At 46.9% G+C, this 23448-nt stretch overlaps 1 protein-coding gene across 6 annotated transcripts; it reads left to right on the top strand.

The window, feature by feature from the left end:
• Positions 1 to 676: 676 nt before the first annotated feature.
• LOC141986141 (sulfotransferase 1B1-like) lies at positions 677 to 18449 on the top strand. Of its 6 annotated transcripts, none has more exons than XM_074950350.1 (8): positions 677 to 746; positions 2730 to 2903; positions 9760 to 9888; positions 10117 to 10214; positions 11632 to 11758; positions 12559 to 12653; positions 14298 to 14478; positions 17533 to 18449. In XM_074950350.1, exons 2-8 carry the CDS (start codon positions 2759 to 2761, stop codon positions 17643 to 17645), a joined length of 888 nt encoding a protein of 295 aa, XP_074806451.1. In that variant the 5' UTR covers positions 677 to 746; positions 2730 to 2758; the 3' UTR covers positions 17646 to 18449. The 6 variants fall into 6 exon arrangements, with proteins under 6 accessions (XP_074806451.1, XP_074806446.1, XP_074806450.1 ...); XM_074950345.1 differs by having other exon boundaries at positions 677 to 990; positions 2786 to 2903; XM_074950349.1 differs by having other exon boundaries at positions 2758 to 2903; positions 17533 to 18448.
• The last annotated feature ends 4999 nt before the right edge of the window (positions 18450 to 23448 follow it).

Raw genomic sequence — 23448 nt, 5'->3', positions numbered from 1 at the left:
GTTGCTACTTACACTCTTCAACTCTTAAAACACAAGTACACTTTCACAATATTGCAGCTGGGCTCTCGCTTCACTTCACTTCACTTCATTCTCATATCTCACTGACTGACTGGCGATGCCCCAACCCTTATCTTCCCCTGGGGGCATGGCTGATAACTGTCTAGGAGATTCAAGGAAAATGTGGTTTTGAGAAAGTCTGGAAGATTCTCTGAAATTCTACAAAGATCCAGAAACATTTTAGGAGGTTAGTTAAAAATGAAGTCACATACGGAATACCTGAAACATTCCACTTCAAACATTCTATTTTCCCAGCATCCTGAGCCCAGCGCCCCTCAAGCCTGGCACTCCAGGCAGTCATGTGCATCACCTGCTCCTGAATATGACCCTGACCCAGAAGAAACACCTGCATTCCTCACTGCTCTTGGAATAGCCCAGGTGACATGGTGACCCTGGCCTCCTGCCTTTTCCAATTGGCCTCATTTTGGAGCCTCTCAGCAAGTTGAAGGTATTCCTCCCTGGCCTTCCGCTGAGCTTATCTCTTACTCCCAAGCCCCTCCCTCTCAGAGACACTGTTCATAGAACTGGGACATTTTGTTTTCCTTGGCTGCAGTTCCTGAGGGCTTTTTATGTTCTTGCCAGCGCAATGAGCCCGCCCCAATCCTTTCACAATATCAGCGTAAAGATCATGCTAGTTCACATACAGCCTTTCCTTCTCCCCACAAGAGCAGCACTGCCAGAGGAGAAAGGTAAACTCAGACTTCAACTCTTTGGCCTGTTACTGTTAGGAGTTTGTCTGTCTGTTCCGTTGTCTGAGCGAACAGCCAGGCAGAGCAGCCTGTCTAGGACTGGTGGTATACACATCCAGGAAGAAACCTGGGCATTTTTAGGAGGATTTGACACTGCAAACTCTCCAGACCGGAATGTTCAATGCACAGTCTTGTGATTTCTCCATCTAAGACCTGGGAAGAGGAGCTTGTGCACTGGGGAAAGGTAGGGCTGGATGCACAATTATAAAATGGATCTATACTTTTATTAGGGCTTCAACACATGACTCATTTTAGTCTGGGACTGCAGAAATGGTCAGTGATGCAGACTCCAAGCTTAGATTTTGTAGAAGGAGAGGGGGGCAGGATTATGAATTGTCTGGTGATTTACATATGACTTTAAGACTCACAATAGTAAATTATTTGCTAGTTTACAGCATCTTTATTTGCCTTTCTCTAAAATTCCTTTGCTCAGCAGCTTCTAAAATGTGACCATTTCTGAGCAGCAACTAAAACATTCTTCATTTGCTTTTTTCAGAGGAAAATAAGGTCTGAAGAGACAAAACTAAACTTTTCTCTCCTGCCTTGTGTGTTGGAGGGAATGAAGAGGGTTCATAAAGGGTAATGAGAGTTGACACTGTCCGTCATTTTCCTTACTGCTTAAAGTTTCAGAGTAGCAGCCGTGTTAGTCTATATCCGCAAAAAGAAAAGGAGTACTTGTGGCACCTTAGAGACTAACCAATTTATTTGAGCTTAAGCTTTCGTGAGCTACAGCTCACTTCATCGGATGCATGCAGTGGAAAATACAGTGGGAGATTTTATATACACAGAGAACATGAAACAATGGGTGTTACCATACAGACTGTAACAAGAGTGATCAGGTAGGGTGAGCTATTACCAGCAGGAGAGTGGGGGCGGGGGGAATCGATTACAGACCTAAAAGTGGCAATTCTTCAACAAAAAAAAACTTCAAAAACAGACTCCAACGAGAGACTGCTGAATTGGAATTAATTTGCAAACTGGATACAGTTAACTTATGCTTGAATAGAGACTGGGAGTGGATGTGTCATTACACAAAGTAAAACTATTTCCCCATGTTTATTCCCCCCCCCCCCCGCCACTGTTCCTCACAGGTTCTTGTCAACTGCTGGAAACGGCCTACCTTGATTATTACGACAAAAGGTCCCCACTTTTTGTATTATTTTTATTATGGTAGCTGCTAGAGACCTTGATTAAATTCAAGGCTCCATTGTGCTAGGCGCTATACAAACACGTAGAAAGTCAGCCTCTGCCCCAAAGAGTCTATATAGAGAAAGCATGTGAGAAAGGGACTATCATCATCTCCACTTTGCAGATAGGGAACTGAGGCACGGAGAGATTATGTGGCTTGTCCAAGGACAAGGTATAGCTGAGAACAGACTCCAGGTCTCCTGAGTCCCCATCCATCACGTACAGCGGGAAAACAATGCATGGGTCTGGCCTACTACAAATATTTGTTCCTTTGCATCTCTCCAGCCTTTAAAAGCAATTTTCTTGGCATTGAGGATCAAGGTCCTTTATTCTTTTAGGTAATAAAAACTGTTTGCTTTTTCTGGGTGAGATCTGAGAGAAAGCCTGAACATAAGACTTCTGCAGACCCTCCATCTCCACCCCCCTATACGCCTTTGTTGTGACAAAGGAGTCAGTAGGTTAGAAAGCTGAGCAATGAACTCTTTCGAAGCGTGCTGCTGTCTGTTATCTAATGTTATGAAAGGTGGTACGGTTTGCGCTCATCAGAAATTCCTTTGCTGCCTCAGTTTTTAATGGAAACATAGCCAAGGGCATGTGCTATTAAACAGCTGGAAAGGGACAGGCCAGCTACTGCAAAAAAAGAAATATCCCGCCATGCTCAACTGAGTATCTGAGAGCACTAGGAAAATAAATGAGATTCCTGTCCAGCTGCTCTCCCATCTTCTATCCTGCCAGTTATACTCAGCTGAACTCTCCCCCTCAGCATGGCTTCACCAGATTACCTTCGGCAGGACTGGAGGGTAGTCCATGACATTCCAATGGTCTGCGCGTTTTCATACAACTGGGAAAGGATTGACAACTTCCAGAGTAAGCCAGATGACATCGTGATAGCCACGTACCCCAAATCTGGTGAGTTTTCATGGCTTTCTGGATTAGGAGCCACACTGAGCCATGCCCTATGGTCCTGGAAACGTAGGGGGGTCCCTTCAAGCCCCATCATGCTCCCCTTGTGAAAGCAAAGCAGCTCCACTGATTCACAGCTGTTGCTAACAATAATGAGCAAGAATGCCAAGGAGACTTTCCAGCATTTCACAGCTCCCAGCCTGCATTCCGCTCGTTGGAAACGATTCCATCAAATTGAATGCCAAACCCTTCTGGGCTGGGGTTTGTTCCTTTCTGAAATGACCTTTCTATGGCCTCAGGCATCTGAAATGGGCATACCCAGGCACCATGCAGTCACAGGGAGATGTAAAGGGACAAACTTAACTTAGTATTTTCTTGGGCTGTCCTAGTGTTTGGGGATGTGCCTTGCTAGTCTGGAGACTCAGGCCTGGTCTACGCTACAAAGTTAGGTCGACATAAACTGCGTTAGGTCAATTTATTAATGTATTAATGTTTCCAGTATAACACTATCTGGGTTGTAAGGGGCTGGAGACTTTGTGGAGTCACTAAGGTCAGGTCCCAGCATACTTTGGGTATGTCTACACTACGAAATTAGGTTGAATTTATAGAAGTCGGTTTTTTAGAAATCGTTTTTAAATAGTCAATTGTGTGTGTCCCCACAGAAAATGCTCTAAGTGCATTAAGTGCATTAACTCGGCGGAGTGCTTCCACAGTACCGAGGCTAGAGTCGACTTCCGGAGTGTTGCACTGTGGGTAGCTATCCCACAGTTCCCGCAGTCTCCGCTGCCCATTGGAATTCTGGGTTGAGATCCCAATGCCTGATGGGGCAAAAAACATTGTCGCTGGTGGTTCTGGGTACATGTCATCAGGCCCTCCTTCCCTCCTTCCCTCTGTGAAAGCAAGGGCAGACAATCGTTTAGCACCTTTTTTCCTGAGTTACCTGTGGAGACGCCATACCACGGCAAGCATGGAGCCCGCTCAGCTCACTGTCACCGTATGTCTCCTGGGTGCTGGCAGACGCGGTACTGCATTGCTACACAGCAGCAGCAGTCCATTGCCTTGTGGCAGCAGACGGTACAATAGTACTGGTAGCCGTCATTGTCATGTCCGAGGTGCTCCTGGCCGCGTCGGTCAGAAGCACCTGGGCAGACATGGGTGCAGGGACTACATTAGGCATGACTCGACCAGGTCACTCTCTTTAGTCCTGCAGGAAGTCCTATTGTAGCATCTTATGGTGAGCAGGCAGGAAATATAGATGGCTAGCAGTCCTATTGTACCATCTTTTGCCGGGCAGCCATGAGATGTGGATGGCTTGCAGTCCTTCTGCACCGTCTCCTGCCAGCCAAAGATGTAAAAGATAGATGGAGTGGATCAAAACAAGAAATAGACCAGATTTGTTTTGTATTCATTTGCTCTCCCCTCCCTCCCTCAATGAAGTCCAGCCTGAAATACGAGAGGGAGGGATAGCTTAGTGGGTTGAGCATTGGCCTGCTAAACCCAGGGTTTTGAGTACAATCCTTGAGGGGGCCATTCTGTGTGACAGTTGTTTTTGTTTCTCCTTGATATAAAGCCACCCCCTTTGTTGATTTTAATTCCCTGTAAGCCAACCCTGTAAGCCATGTCGTCAGTCACCCCTCCCTCCATCAGGGCAACGGCAGACAATCGTTCCGCGCCTTTTTTCTGTGCAGATGCCATACCACGGCAAGCATGGAGCCCGCTCAGATCACTTTGGCAATTAGGAGCACATTAAACATCACACGCATTATCCAGCAGTATATGCAGCACCAGAACCTGGCAAAGCGATACCGGGTGAGTAGGCGACGTCAGCGCGGTGACGAGAGTGATGAGGACATGGACACAGACTTCTCTCACAGCACGGGCCCTGGCAATGCGGGCATCATGGTGCTAATGGGGCAGGTTCATGCAGTGGAACGCCGATTCTGGGCCTGGGAAACAAGCACAGACTGGTGGGACCGCATAGTACTGCAGGTCTGGGACGATTCCCAGTGGCTGCGAAACTTTCGCATGCGTAAGGGCACTTTCATGGAACTTTGTGACTTGCTTTCCCCTGCCCTGAGGCACAAGAATACCAAGATGAGAGCAGCCCTCACAGTTGAGAAGCGAGTGGCAATAGCCCTGTGGAAGCTTGCAATGCCAGACAGCTACCGGTCAGTCGGGAATCAATTTGGAGTGGGCAAATCTACGTGGGGGCTGCTGTGATGCAAGTAGCCCACGCAATCAAAGATCTGCTGATATCAAGGGTAGTGACCCTGGGAAATGTGCAGGTCATAGTGGATGGCTTTGCTGCAATGGGATTCCCTAACTGTGGTGGGGCCATAGATGGAACCCATATCCCTATCTTGGCCCCGGAGCACCAAGCCGGCGAGTACATAAACCAAAAGGGGTACTTTTCAATAGTGCTGCAAGCACTGGTAGATCACAAGGGACGTTTTACCAACATCAACGTGGGATGGCCGGGAAAGGTACATGATGCTCGCATCTTCAGGAACTCTGGTCTGTTTCAAAAGCTTCAAGAAGGGACTTTATTCCCAGACCAGAAAATAACCGTTGGGGATGTTGAAATGCTTATAGTTATCCTTGGGGACCCAGCCTACCCCTTAATGCCATGGCTCATGAAGCTGTACACAGGCAGCCTGGACAGCAGTCAGGAGCTGTTCAACTACAGGCTGAGCAAGTGCAGAATGGTGGTAGAATGTGCATTTGGACATTTAAAAGCGCGCTGGTGCAGTTTACTGACTCGGTTAGACCCTGGCAAAACCAGTATTCCCACTGTTATTACTGCTTGCTGTGCGCTCCACAATATCTGTGAGAGTAAGGGGGAGACGTTTATGGCGGCGTGGGAGGTTGAGGCAAATCGCCTGGCTGCTGGTTATGCGCAGCCCGACACCAGGGCAGTTAGAAGAGCACAGGAGGGCGCGGTGCGCATCAGAGAAGCTTTGAAGACCAGTTTCATGACTGGCCAGGCTAGGGTGTGAAAGTTCTGTTTGTTTCTCCTTGATGAAACCCCCCGCCCCTTGGTTCACTCTACTTCCCTGTAAGCTAACCACCCTCTCCTCCTCCCTTCGATCACCACTTGCAGAGGCAGTAAAGTCATTGTTGCTTCACATTCATGCATTCTTTATTAATTCATCACACAAATAGGGGGATAACTGCCAAGGTAGCCTGGGAGGGGTGGTGGAGGAGAGAAGCACCGGGAGGGGTGGTGGAGGAGGGAAGGACAAGGACACACACACTTTAAAAGTTTAAAACTTTAAAACTTATTGAATGCCAGCCTTCTGTTTCTTGGGCAATCCTCTGGGGTGGAGTGGCTGGGTATCCGGAGGCCCCCCACCGCGTTCTTCGGCGTCTGGGTGAGGAGGCTATGGAACTTGGGGAGGAGGGCGTTTGGTTACACAGGGACTGTAGTGGTGGTCTGTGCTCCTGCTGCCTTTCCTGCAGCTCAACCATATGCTGGAGCGCATTAGTTTGATCCTCCAGCAGCCTCAGCATTGAATCCTGCCTCCTCTCATCACGCTGCCACCACCTTTCAGCTTCAGCCCTCTCTTCAGCCCGCCACTTACTCTCTTCAGCCCACCACCTCTCCTCCCGGTCATTTTGTGGTTTCCTGCACTCTGACATTGTCTGCCTCCATGCATTCATCTGTGCTCTGTCAGTGTGGGAGGACAGCATGAGCTCAGAGAACATTTCATCGTGAGTGCATTTTTTTCACCTTCTAATCTTCACTAGCCTCTGGGAAGGAGAAGATCCTGTGATCCTTGGAACACGTGCAGCTGGTAGAGAAAAAAAAAGGGACAGTGGTATTTAAAAAGACACATTTTATAGAACAATGGGTACACTCTTTCACGGTAAACCTTGCTGTTAACATTACATACACAGCACATGTGCTTTCATTCCAAGGTCGCACTTTGCCTCCCCCCACCACGTGGCTAGCCCCTCACCCTTCACCCTTCCCCGTGGCTAACAGCGGGGAACATTTCTGTTCAGACACAGGCAAACAGCCCAGCAGGAACGGGCACCTCTGAATGTCCCCTTAAGAAAAGCACCCTATTTCAACCAGGTGACCATGAATGATATCACCCTCCTGAGGATAACACAGAGAGATAAAGAATGGATGTTGTTTGAACGCCAGCAAACATATACTGCAATGCTTTGTTCTACAATGATTCCCGAGTTCGTGCTACTGGCCTGGTGTGGTAAAGTGTCCTACCATGGTGGACAGAATAAGGCTGCCCTCCCCAGAAACCTTTTGCAAAGGCTTTGGGAGTACATCCAGGAGAGCTGCAAATGCCAGGGCAAATTAATCATTAAACATGCTTGCTTTTAAACCATGTATAGTATTTTAAAAGGTACACTCACCAGAGGTCCCTTCTCCGCCTGGCAGGTCCGGGAGGCAGCCTTGGGTGGGTTCGGGGGGTACTGGCTCCTGGTCCAGGGTGAGAAACAGTTCCTGGCTGTCGGGAAAACCAGTTTCTCCGCTTGCTTGCTGTGAGCTATCTACAAGTTCATCATCATCATCTTCCTCGTCCCCAAAACCTGCTTCTGTGTTGCCTCCATCTCCATTGAAGGAGTCAAACAACACGGCTGGGGTAGTGGTGGCTGAACCCCCTAAAATGGCATGCAGCTCATCATAGAAGCGGCATGTTTGGGGCTCTGACCCGGAGCGGCTGTTTGCCTCTCTGGTTTTCTGGTAGGCTTGCCTCAGCTCCTTAAGTTTCATGAGGCACTGCTTCAGGTCCCTGTTATGGCCTCTGTCCTTCATGCCCTGGGAGATTTTGACAAATGTTTTGGCATTTCAAAAACTGGAACGGAGTTCTGATAGCACGGATTCCTCTCCCCATACAGCGATCAGATCCCATACCTCCCGTTCGGTCCATGCTGGAGCTCTTTTGCGATTCTGGGACTCCATCATGGTCACCTCTGCTGATGAGCTCTGGCCAGCGTGGCAAGCTGCAGGTGACCATGCAAACAGGAAATTGAAATTCAAAAGTTTGTGGGCCTTTTCCTGTCTACCTGGCCAGTGCATCTTGAGTTGAGAGTGCTGTCCAGAGAGGTCACAATAGAGCACTCTGGGATAGCTCCTGGAGGCCAATACCGTCTAATTGCATCCACAGTACCCCAAATTCGACCCAACAAGGCTGATTTAAGCGCTAATCCCCTTGTCAGGGGTGGAGTAAGGAAATCGATTTTAAGAGCCCTTTAAGTCGAAAAAAAGGGCTTCATCGTGTGGATGGGTGCTGGGTTAAATCGATTTAACGCTGCTAAATTCGACCTCAACTCCTAGTGTAGACCAGGGCTTTGAGTTGTTCTGGTTGATTAAGGAGGGAGACCGATGTGATCACCGCAATGCAGCGCCTTAGAACCAGGTGCTATAGAAGAAGAGGGAAATTGAGGCATCCATGGATCATTTGACAGGCAAAAGGTCTTTGGTTCCAGGGAGCGGTGAATTCTGACCTATCTCAGGCAGTTCATTTGCCATCTGACCGATAATGTCTTCTTTTTTTTTAATTTGTTTTTGCAGCAGTTTCTGTCACCTTCACTCATGCTGATTAGCACTTTAATGCCGGGGATAGCTCCCAGAGTGAAGTAATATTAAATGTGAGCAATGACAGCAGAATCTGGCCCTTGAATTGATTGGTTGATTTTGAGGTTGATTTTGAGTGGTTCGTATATTTTACTTTAACCATAAACAAAGCAGCAGGCTCAGAAGAGATGGTATTAAAGGTCTGGATTTTCTCCATTTCGGTGAGGATGGTTTAAATGGCTGTGAACCAGAAGGGTTCAGAGTTTAAAATACTGATTCATCTTTCCAAACAGAAGTCACCTGCCATTCCAGCAAGGAACCAGTCACAATCAGCAAACCTTGCTGTGACTATATGGTGTAGCTTGGAGGTTTGTAGCACAAGCAGCTCTCCTGCACGGGCTCATAGGGAAGCCGGCAGGAGTTAGAAGAGGGGGAAATTAAGGTGTTGGGATGGGAGAAGGGGCAACATCATCTCTCTTGTCCCACATTAGCTGGGCTAGGCCAGTGTGGACCATGTATTATATATATGGTAAACTCTCCTTGGGGCTGCAACTGTGTCTTTTCCTGTGTCTTGTAGGCAGCTGCTGAGAACAGTGATGATGTTCATCAAAAACATAACAATGGAAAATCAACTAGCAATTGTGTTGGCCTAGGAGAGGCCTCACACCATCCCTGAAAATGGGTGTGGTTGCAAGGGGTTGCAGACCTTCTACAAAAAGAGCTCTGAAGTGGGCCGCTTGCCATCAGTAACTGTCTTTGACAATGCTGGCAAACTGTAATGTTTGGCTACAGATTAATGATATTCCATTGCTACTCAGCCTCAGGAGAATAGAAGAGATGTAGCTAGAACAGGAGTTCTCAAACTTCATTGCACTGCAACCCCCCCTTCTGACAACAGAAATTGCTACATGACCCCAGGAGGGAGGACCGAAGCCTGAATCCTCCTGAGCCCTGCCGCCCTAGGTTGGGGGGCCAAAGCCAAATCCTGAGCCCCACTGCCTCGGGTGGGGGAGGGACCCATAGCCAAAGCCCAAGGGCTTCAGCCCCAGGCAGGGGGTCAGATGATGGGGCTCAGGATTCAGCTTTGAACCTGGGTCTCAGCAAGTCTAAGCCAGCCCCGGTGACCCCATTAAGATGGGGTCGCAACCCACAGTTGAGAACCATTGAGCTAGAATATTGAAGATCCTAAATTAATAGGCTGAATACCGTAAGTGCTGTTGTCTTGGCTGGACGAACAGTGGATGAGGTTCTTGCCTGACTGTTCCTTGGTGGATAAACCTGGTTCTTGACTGGATTTTTCTTCTCTCGTCTTGTTTCCAGGCACTACATGGATGAGTGAAATTGTGGACATGATTCTGAATGATGGAGATCCTGATAAATGCAAGCGAGATGCAATTTTCAACAAAGTGCCCATGTTGGAATTTGCTGTCCCTGGGAAGATGTCACCAGGTAAATGTAGCACTAGTGTTGGGTGACTACAGACAAAACAGTCAGTGATTCAGTGCGGCTGGCTTGCAGCTCAGGAGAGGAAAGAAGGGATTGTGGATAGAGCACTGGCCTAAGACTCAGGAGATCTGGGTTCGGTTCCTTTCAGTGAGACTTGGGTGCTTTTGGAAATGTTACCGTTAATGCCTTCTCTATCAGCATCAATGATCCCTTTGAACCTTTGCTTACCAGGTACAGAACAATTAGCCAAGAAGCCATCTCCTCGTTTAGTGAAAACCCACCTCCCAGTCCAGCTCCTTCCAATGTCCTTCTGGGAAAATGGCTGCAAGGTAACCAGGAGCTGGGAACTCAGACCTTCTGGACAATAGGCTGATGGGGGAAGTATCATGTGCCTTGAGCACACAGAATACTCATGCTAGTCCCACCCTTTGCCAGGTTCCTCTCCCTCATTTTTACCCGCTGACTCTTTTCTCCCGTGGGAAGAGATTTATTTGTGAGTTTCCATGCTGATAGCTACCTAGAGTAGCAGTTTTGCAGCTTTACATTTACAACACTGGGATGCAAGTTTGGATTCATATTTAGGCTGAGATTTTCAAAGCTTCCTAAGGGATCAGGATGTCCAGTTCCCATTAAAATTGGCCTCACGGGATTCCAATGCCTTTAGATAACATTCACTCAGTGTTGAGTAAGATGTTTTTCCAGCCGTCAGCTTTGCAGGCTCACCCTGGGATCTGACAAACAGACTAGGTTCTTTCTGGCTCATACATCATCATCAGTAACAAAGATCCTGGAAAGCAAATTCTGCCAATATCACCAACATCTGTGCAACACCCATTGTCTTAAAATACTTCTTCCTGGGCAATCTCCATTGTCTTCAATGAGGTTACCCACACATAACTGAGGGGTAAATGTGGTCTTACAATTACAACTCAACTAACAATTCCGCCTGATGGTGTGAGAGCCAGAATACAGTCCAGCTCACTTCTCGGTAGCCATGTTGGCCCTGCCGGGCATGATGTATTTTGCCACTATATGAAGAGCTATGTCTGAATGCACATGGGAGCAGACCCATTGACTGCTGCACCCAGGGGAGTAGGAGGATGCGACCCAAGGCAGGGCAGACCGGGATTGAATTGTTTCCTTCCTTCAGAGGTAGGCTGGTTTAACCTGTGACTGAGGCCCACAGGGAGGCCCCCGGGGGATGCAGTGAATTAACTAATCCCCCAGGCATCCTGGTCACAATCCCTCCTTGGCAAACACCACTCCCTTCGGTGGTTGTGCTGCCTGCCAGTTGTTCCCCTGGTGGATTTCTAGTACCGCCAGAATTTCCATCTCTGCGGGGTCTGTGCACTGGGTTACACTGGCAGAAATGTGTGTTGTTGTTTTCCCCATTTTTACAGATGGGGAAACTGAGAAACAGAGAGATCGACCCAAGACCACAGAAAGTGTCAGTGGAAAAGCTAGTGTCAGAACCAGGATTAGCGCTCCTGTAGCTTCTATTCCCATGCCCAGTCCATGGTGCTCTACTCTCAGACCACAGTGTCCAGGGGTGCTTTCAATCCCTCAGCTTTAATTTGGCCCTTGAGCCACAATTTGGATCCCCTGCAGTAGGGCTGGGGTTTTGAAAGAAGCCTAACGAAATCAGGCACCCAACTCCCTTAGGCACCTCTGAAAATCCAAGTCTAGAGCCACTCAGAACTCAAGGTCGCCAAGGCAACATGGATTCTTCTCTTCTTCCTGCCACAGGTGATCTATGTTGCCCGAAATGCCAAAGATGTAGCTGTCTCTTTCTACCATTTTGACCTGATGAACCAGCTGCATCCAGACCCCGGCCCTTGGGAGCAATACATTGAGAAGTACATGGCAGGCAGAGGTGAGACTGACATCTGTTAGCAATTCATGTTCCTGGGGTTTTAAATTGATGCTGCTTGAAGCATAAAGGAAAAGAGACTTGCAACTGCAGGTGAATTTATCCAGGCCAGGTTCTGCCTCTCGGTGGGAAACTTAGATGCTGTGCCTTTCAGCGTACTCTGTGAGTAATAGGAAATGCAGTGAGAACTGAGGGAGGGAACTTTCCTATTAGACTGGACAGCTTGAGTAGCTTTCACTGCATCTATGCTCCCCTTCGGAGGGAGCAATGGTTGGGGAATCTGCACAGCAGTGGGTCCACTGGTCCAGACCTTATATAACTATAATATAGGGCCAGATCCTCAGCAGGATAAATCAGCATAGATGCATTGACTTCAATGGAGCTATGGCTAATTTACACTAGCTAAGGATCTGGCCCATTTACTTTAATGACGCCATGCTGATTTACACCAGCTGGGGATCAGGCCATTGACTTCATTGAAAGTATGCCAATGCCAGCTGGGATCTAGCCCTAAGCTGCATTTCTATAAGAGTCAGGTAATATCTAGTTTCTGCTCCAGTCACATATAATAATAGTTGAGGATTCTAACCTGCCAGTGGGACCAAAGGGGCAAAGAATTTGACCTAGTGTTTGCATATAGCCATACCTGGTGGTTTGTACCCAGGTACCCGATTTTCACATGATGTCATAGTAACTGCACACACAATGCATTTCAGCGGCATTCAGCCAAAAGATAACATGAGCCCCAGTGACCTGACACGCTCATGGCACTAAGAGTATTTGTATACCTTTTCCTCTTTTAGCTGCGTATGGTTCCTGGTATGACCATGTGAAAGGCTGGTGGGAGAAGAGAAAGGACCATCCCATATTATACTTGTTCTACGAGGACATGAAAGAGGTGAGAGGGGAACAAGTAACCACTTCAGGGGCCACTCCACACACACCAGGATGGAGGCAACAAATCTGACACCTGTTCAATGCCTTACCCTACTGTGCAATGTCCATCTGAAGATCAGTCTGGCTGTCCGGAAGAGAATGTGTCTCTCTAGGGTAGTGCAGTCCACCATGAGTAAAAGGGCCAGACTGTGACTCTTTAAATGCTTTGGTTGGTGCTAATACTACCCCTGAGCTGTGAGCCTCCGTCCTTCCCCACTTATTCTCCCTTATCTAGAACTGTGTCTAGATTTATTATGAGTGCCTCACGATATCAAATGGATTTATCCTCATAACACCCCTGTGAGGGAGGTTGGGTGCTATTATCCCCATTTTTACAGATGGGGAACTGAGACATAGAGAGGTTAAGTGACTTGCTCAGGGTCACATAGGAAGTGTGTGGCAGAACAAGGAACTGAATGCAGGTGTCCTGAGTCCCAAGCTAGTGCCCTAACCACCGGGCCATTCTGCTTTCCCAAAGCCTCTTGCCCATGCCAGAGTGCAGCCTTATGGGAGTGCATCTCTTGAAGAGCAAGCACCAAAAGAGGGCTGCTTTCTTTAAAGAGACTTTTAACTCTCATTTAAAAATGTTGATGTAGAGGCAGGAAGAGGAGGGGAAAGTTAGGGAAGCATGTTATTAAAGATGGGGGATCTAGTCTAGAAGTGACTTAACCCCTCGCTCACACCCAAACTGAACTTTAGATGGGGATTTGAAAGAGAGCCGTTGCTCCTGTTCCCTTTAATTTCACTCTGGAATTCCTGGTTTTAGCTGGGAGAGGAAGTGTGTATTTCCAATCCAGCAGTACCAGAAATCGCATGAGAGCCTGATCTTGGATGATTTCCATACCAGAGAGATTTGGTAAAACATCCCAACTCTAGCTTTGAACTATATGAAATGGAATTAGTCACTACCTTCCCAATTAACAGTAATATGGGCTAATATTTGGAGCTGGGTTATCGTGAAGTTTAGCATCCACATATTGTGGAAGAGGAAGTGAAGTCTGAGAGTAAGGGCCAGGTCCACAAATCAGCATAGTTCCACTGGTGTAGCCAGAAGGGCTGCAGCAATTTATAGCAGCTGCGGATACGGCCCTAAGAATTCTGTGACTGGCTGGGGAAGATGTGGCTGGAATTAGGGTCCCTCCAGAGTGGCTGTCTGCATCACTTTCTAAATAAAGCAATGGGACTGGTGAGTTACAGACCAGTCTTGGTCTCTCTCTCTCTAAACATATTACACCCCCCCAAAAAACTATGTTAAAATAACATTATTTGGGTTGCAAAGTCAAGTACTCAAAAGTTAGGCAGTGCCAGAATTACGGTTGCCTGTGCAATGTGCTAATGCTAGGGAGGAAGACAAAGAAGGAGATTTTTTGGCTATTAATCTCCTTTTTATTTTGGGAAGGGGGGTAAGAATTGGGGGCAAGGTTGATGAAATGTATTGATGGATTGCTGGATATTATTTTGATACAGTGGAACAACTAAGGTTGTTGGCACCTCATAAAAGTTCTAGACTTTCACTGCGTTACATGGTGGTGGCGACTTTCACTTGACTAGTTGAGCCACTGGGTCCCACCGCACACCATCTGAAGTGCCACTTGTCTTTCTGTAGGATCCAAAGCGTGAAATTCGCAAGGTGATGCAGTTCCTGGGGAAGGATCTGAAGGAGGAGGTTCTGGACAGGATTGTCTATCACACTTCATTTGAAATGATGAAAGAGAATCTCACCACAAATTATAAGATGACCCCAAGTGATATAATGGATCAAAGCATCTCCCCTTTCATGCGTAAAGGTAAGGATTCACACAGGCACTAGTAACCATTTTTCTTCTCCTCAGTTGTAACAGGAAGATACTTTTTCATCCGGTTTTCCTTTGTAAGCTACCCAGAAAGGTGGTCATGTTTATATCTGATGGCTTTTCAGTGGCTTGTGTAAAACAGGTTGGTGGTACCATTTCTAGTGGACCGGTGTTTATATCTCACAGATGCCGTGACATAAGACACTAATTAGCAATCCCAGTCTCATGAAAGAGGCCAAGGACTGAGTGGGCATGGAGACTGCACTACGCTCTCACCCCTAGAAGTAGTCACCCGAAGAACAGAGCAGAGTGTCATTGCACAAGCCTGCACTCTGCTGCTGCTACCTCTTTAGAACTTGATCTGTGGCGAAATGGGGGCTGTAGAGCCAGATTTTCAAGAGTTCAGCTCATTAAACATCAAAACGAAGTGACTGGATTTTTCAGAAGTGCCGAGCATCCAGCGGCTCCCACTGAGAACAACGGGAGCTGTCGCCTGTTAAAGACTTCTGAAAATCTGGCCACTTTTTCCCAGTGCCTAAATGGGAGCTACGCTCTTTCAAAATTTGGCCCTAAATCCCCACATCTCCATAAGATATCTTTGCCATGCCTCACATTCACTAGAAAAAGAAAAGCAAAGAAGCATGTTGACCATAGGAGACAACTGAGAAAAATAAAAATAGAATCAAAGGCTGGAGTACAGACTGTGACAGACCCAGACCAGTTCAATGCAGGAGTCTGGTCCTATTGGGATCCAGGAAGTGGGCGGGCAAAGCTCGCCCACTGCTAAAGGATCCCCCCCCAGCCTAAGGGGGGGATCCACAGGACCTGGAAACCAAATGATTACGTGGGACAACTAATGAAGAACAGGAACGGGAGTGCGGTCAAAGGGTCAAAAAAAGGGAACCGGACGGGGACACCGAGCAGAGGACCCCGGACAGCGCCCACCGCTCCTCAAAGGCGTCAAGGGAGTCGGTGGACGCCGCCCAGAGGAACTCCGCCCGGAGGCGTGAACGGACTGAGGATCGGAAATAGGCCCCGCAGTCGCAGGAGACTCCATCGGCCAACCTCCTCACCCTGTTTTTATAGATGGCCACTTTAGCCAGGGCCAGGAGGAGGTTGACCAGGAGGTCCCGCGACTTAGTGGGGCCACGGACAGGGAGTGCGTAAATAAGAAGGTGAGGAGAAAAGTGCAACCAAAACTTTAATAAAATATTGGTGAGGAGCCGGAATAGACGTGCTGCAACCTGGCGCACTCCAGGTAGACGTGCGCCAGGGTTTCCCTCACGCCGCAAAAGGGGCAGGTGTCCGGGATTGGGGTAAACCGCGCCAAGTACACGCCCGTGCTCACGGCCCCGTGAATGCAGGAGTCTGGTAGAAGGAAAACACACTGGATGAATAGTTTTCTGTTCCCTGAGTGACCGGGGCAGGGAGTGCCCCAGAGCAGTCAGGAAGGTGCTAGAAGCCATGAAGTCAGGCAGACTCCATAAGACACCTGGAACCAATTTGAAACAATCAAGGGAAACAGGCTAATCAGATCACCTGAAGTCCATTTAGAACCATCTGGGACTAGTTTAAAAGGAAGCTCCTTCAGAGACACTGACTGGTAACAGCCGGGAGTAAGAAGGTGTGTTGTGGGAAGACCCGGGAGAAGAAGCGTGGTCAGGTACCAAGGGGGGGGGGTGCTAGGAGGGGCTGTTTGGGGAAGTAACCCAGGGAAGGATTATAGCTCTGGTAGTACAGGAAAACTACCTGTTGCCGGTGCCATTAGGGTCCCTGGACTGGAACCCAGAGAAGAGGGTGGGTGTGGGCTCCCCCCAACCCTTCCCACACCTCTACAAAAATGCTCCCTGAGTAGGAAGACAGGGACTAAAGAGGGCTCTTACACCAAACCCATTGACTGGCTGATGATGGTGGATCAGTAAGCTGTAACCCTTGCCTCTAGGAGGGGAGAGAGGCTACACCGAGGGTCACAGCAAACCTCGGAGGCAAGCCCTAACCACCTAGAAGCACAGGACCCCCTGAGGCAAAGCCAGAGCACTGCCACAAGACAGAATGATACTGTGTGAGCTGTTTGGGACCAGAACTGTTTATTACTCTGTGTGTACAGTGCCTAGCCCAGTTTTGCTCTTCCCTGGACACTACTGTAATAAACATGTTTACTAATATAATATAGGTGAGAGGGAATAATTTCCATACTAAAACTATGTTTAAAACAATCAATATGGAATGCAGGATCTGGTTAGCTGGCTTGCTTTCTCTGGCATCCACCCAGCGCTTCCACAAACAATTAGAAAATTGATCAATACAATATTTCAGGTCACCAATTTTTCAGTGACTAAATTCCAGTTAAAAGCTAACTGCTACCAAAATATTTTTTTGCAAAGTCTGCTATTTTTATCAACCAGCTATCCTGGATGCCAGCATTTTTCTTGATGCCTTTTGTCCTCAGTATATGGAAAAGGTGCTCAAAGTGTTAGGCAGACTAGCTCTTCTTGCATATAGCAGCTAGTGGAAGGTGGGGGGTGCTCAGCACTGTGAAGGATCTGGCCCTCATTGAGTTTTTGTCTAACACTCACTTTAATTAACTACACTTTTGTTAGTGGTGCATGAAAAATGTATTTACTTAATAAATCTAGGTTCAAATTCTGGCCTGAGTTACACTCCCACAAGTTTATTGGAGCTTGATGCAGAGGTTCTCAAACTTTTGTGTTGGTGACCCCTTTCACATAGCAAGCCTGTGTGTGACCCCCCCCCACTTATACATTAAAAACACGTTTTCAATATTTAACACTATTATAAATGATGGAGGTGAAGCAGGGTTTGGGGGTGGAGGCTGACAGCTTCAACCCCCCATGTAATAACTTTGCAACCCCCTGAGGGGTCATGACCCCCCGTTTGGGAACCCCTGAGCTAGAGAAAAGCATGTAACTGAGTGTAGAATTTAGACCATTAATGTTTTCTTGATACCATTTCTATTTCATTTTCCAACATCGGGAGTTCTTTTGCTTCAGCAAGGGCTTTGCTGTTTCATTCTCTTTTTTGTTTCAGGGATTGCTGGGGACTGGAAGAATCACTTTACTGTGGCCCAGAATGAGAGATTCAATGAAGATTATGAGAGGAAAATGGCTGGGAGCACACTGCGGTTCCGAACAGAGATCTGAAGGAGCCTGGCGTCTTAGTACTGTAGTTCTAACACACGGGTCTCTGTCATTCCTGTTGAGAATAGCTTTCCCCCACTCCTTTAATCAACTAGAAGTAATACATTGAGAAGTGTCTGCTCCAGTGATGGTCAGACACTTGAACCTGGAGTCTTGGGCCATCTAGACCAAGGTGCAGTTACACTCCAGAGCAGAGGGATTGATCCAAGAGACTGGGATTCCATATAGGGTCTGAGTAGCAGGGAAGGCTCCTTGTTCTAGGGTTAGCCACACACCTCTTCGTTTATGTTAGACTGAGTACTGGTCAGGTTCAAGTGAGGCAAGGGACTCAGGCCCAGATCTTCAAAGCTATTTAGGCACCTAGCTCCCAGTCCCTTGAAATGAAAGGGAATTAAGCACCTAACTCCCTTTGAAGATCTAGACCTGAATGATTAAGATGAATGATTGAATGGGGCAAATAGGAGGAGAGGGGTGGCTTGGTGGGGAGGAAGGTGCTGGGGAGATTCAATGAAGAGAAAAATGAAATAGTGGAATTTGGTTTGGGAAAGGAGGCTTTCTTGATTTTGAAGAGCATTAATTGTAATGTACAGATTAATCAAGTATTCTAATTTCTCTAGAGAATGGGCTCGTAATGGGGATAGTGACAGGGAGGTGGGCCACCAGTTCTCTCATAAGAAGTGGTCCACATTCTGACTAAATATGTGAACTCCTGTATAAAATTACTTCATCTAGTTTATGCTGACACAAAGTCAAATACTACAAATCTGAATTAAACTGAAAAGTACTTGCTCACCGGTGTAGCTTAGTCTATTCAGGTTCTTGTAGCCTTCCTATCACCCTGGTATCTGTGCACCTTCCATTCAGCAATGCAACAAGCCACTTGTGCCTTCTTCAACTCTCTTCCCCAGGGGAACACTTGCAGGTGTGAGGGATCTCTTCTGCAAATAAGTGCTGCTTAACATGAGGAACGGCTGCCCCCTGGTTTTATTAATGAGCAGTGCAGTGAGCAAAAATACCAGCAGCGTTCATATGAGTGGAAAATAAAACATCTTTATGATGAAGTGTTACTTAAAAAACTGGTTATCTTCAACAGCACATTTTCACACTTAGCTACTGGCCATGTTTGACTTGTGCTGCTCTGGAGGCCTACTGGCTATACTATATATTTCACTATTATGAGTACTCCTAACTTTATAATTATATTTGTATTCCTTGTACAAAGAAGTTTTGCCTAAAAATCTCAGTTAACAAATAATGTACATGATTGGTCCCTTCTGGGGGTGTCCCCTGGGTGAGTTCTTTGTAGGGTTAACCACTGAGAAAGGGTTGTCTAAACACACACCAGCAATTAACTGGTGTTACTACACTTTAAATATAAGAACCTGTGGAAAAGAATGCTTCAAGAAATTAAATTACATATTGTCGGTATACTGTACATTACAAGAGTTTGTGATTGTTATACCTTAGAGACTAACCAATTTATTTGCTCAAATGCTCAAGTAAACTGGTTAGTCTCTAAGGTGCCACAAGTACTCCTTTTCTTTCTGCGAATACAGACTAACACGGCTGCTACTCTGAAACCTGTGATTGTTATGTTATTGGCAGTTGCTGTGCTTTGTTCTGTTTTGCTAAAATCAAAGAAGAATAGTACCTTCTAATCTATACACACAAAATGAATGAATATTTCTTGCTGCGCTCTTCTTGCCTGTCTGCAAAGAGATGATCAGATCCAAATAACCAGCCGCTGCGCTGCAGATACGTTACCGTGGTGAATCCATACTGCACATGGACCGTGTTGATGACTCCACATGGTACATGGATTACACTGCCGAATCTACACTGGAGACAGATGGTATGACTGGATCCACACCGATTACACCGCCAAATCGACACCGGATGCAGTGCTGCAATCCGCGTGCAATGCAGATTTAGCAGCAGTATAATCCATGCGGGCGCAGTAGGACAGGGCACGCGGAGTAGCCTGCTCAATCCGCGTTGCCCACAGACTGGATCGCGGACTCCGGAGTGCTGCAGCGCGCCCAGCGAAAGGCGCCCGCCGAGCGCCCGGCTGTATGGCGCTGTCGGTATTTGCCCACGTGACGTCAGAAAAGCCCCTTGGGATGTCACGGGGGCCCTGAGTTTCCCACGGGGCGGGAGGGATGGAGGGGGTTTAGTGCGCCGGGCGGAGAAGGCAGCCAGTCAGCGCCCCCCACCGGCTGCCCAGCCCCACTGCGTGGGGCTGAGAGGGGCAGAGGCAGCTGATGCTATGGGGGAGAAGAAAGGTGAGAGGGACCAGGACATCTGGTCACTCGAAGAGGGAGGGGGCTGTGCCCTGTGGGGCTTCCCTGCACAGAGACCGGACTGCCCCACTTTGCCCCAGCGGGGCACAGCAACCCCAGCCATAGGGCACGGGGCAGGCTCCCAGCTCTCCCTGTGCACCCAGCCTCACTTTAGCACTGGTGTCCCAGGCCACACTCAGCTGGCAGCTGCCCTGGGCCCCAGGCTGGAAATGCTGCTGGCTCCCTCTGCTCCCCAAGATTTATTTTAAATGACACCTATTGCACTAGCATCCAGGGAGCATGGCGGCAATTAAAGCCCAACTCTGTCCTCAGGAGTTGCAGTCCAAGTCAGCTGGCCCAAAACACTAAGCTGCAGATTTACCAGTATGATTATTGAAAGACCTGCCAGAACAAATATGCCTTGCACTGCGTGATAAAAGCTGCCACACCGCAGAAAGGGGGAAATTTGAATCCTGACCTGGAAATTCCCTGCCCAGACAAGTTTCAGAGTGGTAGCCTTGTTACTGTGTTTCAGCAAAAACAACGAGGAGTCTTGCGGCACCTTAAAGACTAACAAATTTATTAGAGCATAAGCTTTTGTGGGCTGAAGTGGGTCATAGCCCACGAAAGCTTATGTTCTAATAAATGTGTTAGTCTTTAAGGTGCCACAAGACTCCTCGTTGTTTCTGCCCAGACAATAAAGTCCTAGGACTTGTCAGCAAGAGCAGCCCTGGTGATCTTAGAAAAACAAGCCCCTCCACCCAGGCAAGTCCATGTGGCTAAAACTCAGGAAAGCTTTAGTAAGCCACGGATCCCAAGGAGGTGTGTTTGCACTTCTGTTTCACGCCCTTCTCCTGAGGTTGTTTAAAACATACTCTGCACTGGGGTTTATACCAGTTCAGGGAGTCTATGTGTTTCTCTTGGTGTATGGTAACAGTGCTCAAAAAGTCACTAGCATCATTTGGTTTCCAATGTGTGAGCCTATTGTCATTGTGTCTCAGTCCTCTGATGTCTCCTGAGTGGCTCAACAAATCCATTAATTTTGCATCATGCTCTTTACTGTGTTATATCAAGTCAGAGCTGAGATACCTAAAACTTATTTCACTAAGTACCACTTCATTATTATACTATAGTGTTACATCACATATGAGAAATGTTGGGGTCCCTCTATTGTGCTTCCAAATCACCTAATTGTCACAAGGATTCTTGCATGACATTTTTGAGGAATAACTGGTACACTATACAACTTAATTTTGTATATCTTTCATTCAAATTGTATCCCAAATTGCTTTGCTGAATTAAAGAATACAATAACAACAGAGAGAAAGAAAAACTAAGCAGAGAGAAAAGTTATGTTTCCACCACCTGTTTGAAATGAGACGGATAATTGGAGAGGCAGAGAGATACAATCGGGCTGTTTCAGATGGCAGTAATGGCAAAGGAGAAGCCTCCTTCACGGCCAGCACACAGTTGCACAGAGGGAAGGAGAGAAGGGCAAATTAAAACCAGAGGTGTGAAAAATGAAAGGAGAGGTGATAGACAAAATCTGTGAGATTGGCATCCCAGGGGCATGAGTTAAAGTGGTCAGTTTAGAACTGGATCTTGCAATGCATGGGGAGGCAGTAGAGTTGTTTGATCATGGAACTAATTTGGTCTTGTCTTCCCAGCCCCCAAAATGCTCACTTAACCGAAACAGGAGTCTCCAATGACTTCAAGATTTTTCTTTTCTGAATGGCCTTGTCTAGAAGAGTTTTCACTGTTGCTAATATTGCTGCATTAGCCATGTGAGGAAGTGTAAGTGTAGTCTGACTCTGCCAGCCATTTTCAGCACTGTGTCAACTGGGCTTGCTTAAATAAGCTGATGCTGAAAATGGCTGCTACAGCCAGAAAGCTCTCTACACTAGGGCTCCTAACATTGCAATGGTGGCAATCTTTTGTAAACATTCCCTAGTATAGACCTAGCCTATGCATATAATCAGCACCAGTTGCTCAGTTTGTGTTTAATTTTTCAGAGTTCAGCCAGAGTCAGGGTTCATCTTAATAAGGTGTCAATTTTTACTGGTGAGTGTAATCAGTCATTGAAACAATTTAACAAGGGTCATGGGGAACTCTCTATCACTGGCCATTTTTAAATCAAGATTGGATGTTTTTTAAAATATATGCTCTAGGAATTATTTTGGGGACATTCTATGGCCTGTATTGTACAGGAGATCAAACTAGATGTCCCTTCTGACCTTGGGAATCTATAAATCAATCGCTTTCCAAGTTTAGGGTACATTGGAATCCCTGCGATGAATAAACTGGAAGGCAAAAGCCCTATTGTCCTTCTGTCTTTTGCTGTTCTGCTTACAGGGAGCTGGAAACAATGTTTTTGCTGTGCTGGCCCTCCGCAAACAAAATCTTCAATAAGGTAAGCCACATTTCTGTTTCTAAGGAATTGACTAAGGCCTGTCTACACTTGAAAGTTTTGTTGGCTTATCTATGTTAGTAGGTAGTGTGGAAAAATTGCCCACTACCTGATATAGCAGCTGCACCAGCAAAAACCCTCATGTAGATGCAGTTATACTAACCAAAACATCCTTTTGATGGTATAGCTTATTTTGTTTGGGGAACTGGTATAAGCAGTAAGAAGTCTTTTGCCAGTATAAACTGTACCTCCCCCAGAGTGTTTATCCAATATAGCTATATAGACACCCCATCTAGTGTAGACAAGGCCTTAGTTGTAAGTTTGGCATGAGACATCTACAAACACGTGTGGCCCTGGGGAAGGTAGGGGAGAGATGAGGCCCTTTAATAGGGAGATGTTGGCATCTCCAGAACAGTTCTGCTTTCCACATCTTTGTTCTGCCCTTTGATGGAGGGCTGAGTGGTGTTGGACAGTTTAACAATACACTGCATATATAATCTTATAAAGCACTTTGGGAAACCTTAGGATGAAAGGTGCTAAACAAAGGTGCTGCAGGTGTTAACGTTTGTAAAAGCAAACCAGTTTGAGCTTGTCGGAAGGTACTAAATGTGTGACTGGTTATGGGCACAGTTATGCATAACAGCACGTAGGGGTCACTTCATCCTTCACTGAACTGCAGCCACGTCTGTGGTAGAACACGACAGCTGTTTAATTGCTCACGAGAATACTACACAATGCTTTAAGAAAGGAAGTGAGGAAGATGCTGTGATTATGGCACGTTGTTTATTACCTTTTCCTCATAGCTCTGCTGTAGTCCCTTACCTTTTGCATTTGTTATTGCTCCCTTTTAATCCTTACATAAGAAAATGTACTATCAGCAATTTGCTTTTGTCTTTAACAAAAAGTTGGTAACCGAAATACAATACAGTAATGCTGGATATTCATCTTTATCAAATGCTTTTCCAGTGCTCCCATGTCATGTACAATGCCATCAATTATATGCAAAAGTTCAAACTGACTCAGTTCAACCATAATGATTCTTCCCAATCCATAAAATCCAGAGCCTTTCCCTTCAGCCCCTCTCTCCCATTCACCCATCTTCTTGGAAATAGCATGGGAA

The sequence above is a fragment of the Natator depressus genome, chromosome 4 (genome assembly GCF_965152275.1).
Source record: "Natator depressus isolate rNatDep1 chromosome 4, rNatDep2.hap1, whole genome shotgun sequence".
Taxonomy (NCBI): domain Eukaryota; kingdom Metazoa; phylum Chordata; order Testudines; family Cheloniidae; genus Natator; species Natator depressus.
This window is presented reverse-complemented; position numbering and strand designations above follow the sequence as displayed.

Excerpts from the sequence above, each read along its gene's own strand:
- LOC141986141 (XM_074950345.1), top strand. The coding sequence starts at position 928 with ATGCACAGTCTTGTGATTTCTCCATCTAAGACCTGGGAAGAGGAGCTT. Across the intron at positions 991-2,785 it reads AGCTTGTGCACTGGGGAAAG|GACTGGAGGGTAGTCCATGA; the intron begins GTAGGGCTGGAT and ends TACCTTCGGCAG. Across the intron at positions 10,215-11,631 it reads TCTGGGAAAATGGCTGCAAG|GTGATCTATGTTGCCCGAAA; the intron begins GTAACCAGGAGC and ends TTCCTGCCACAG.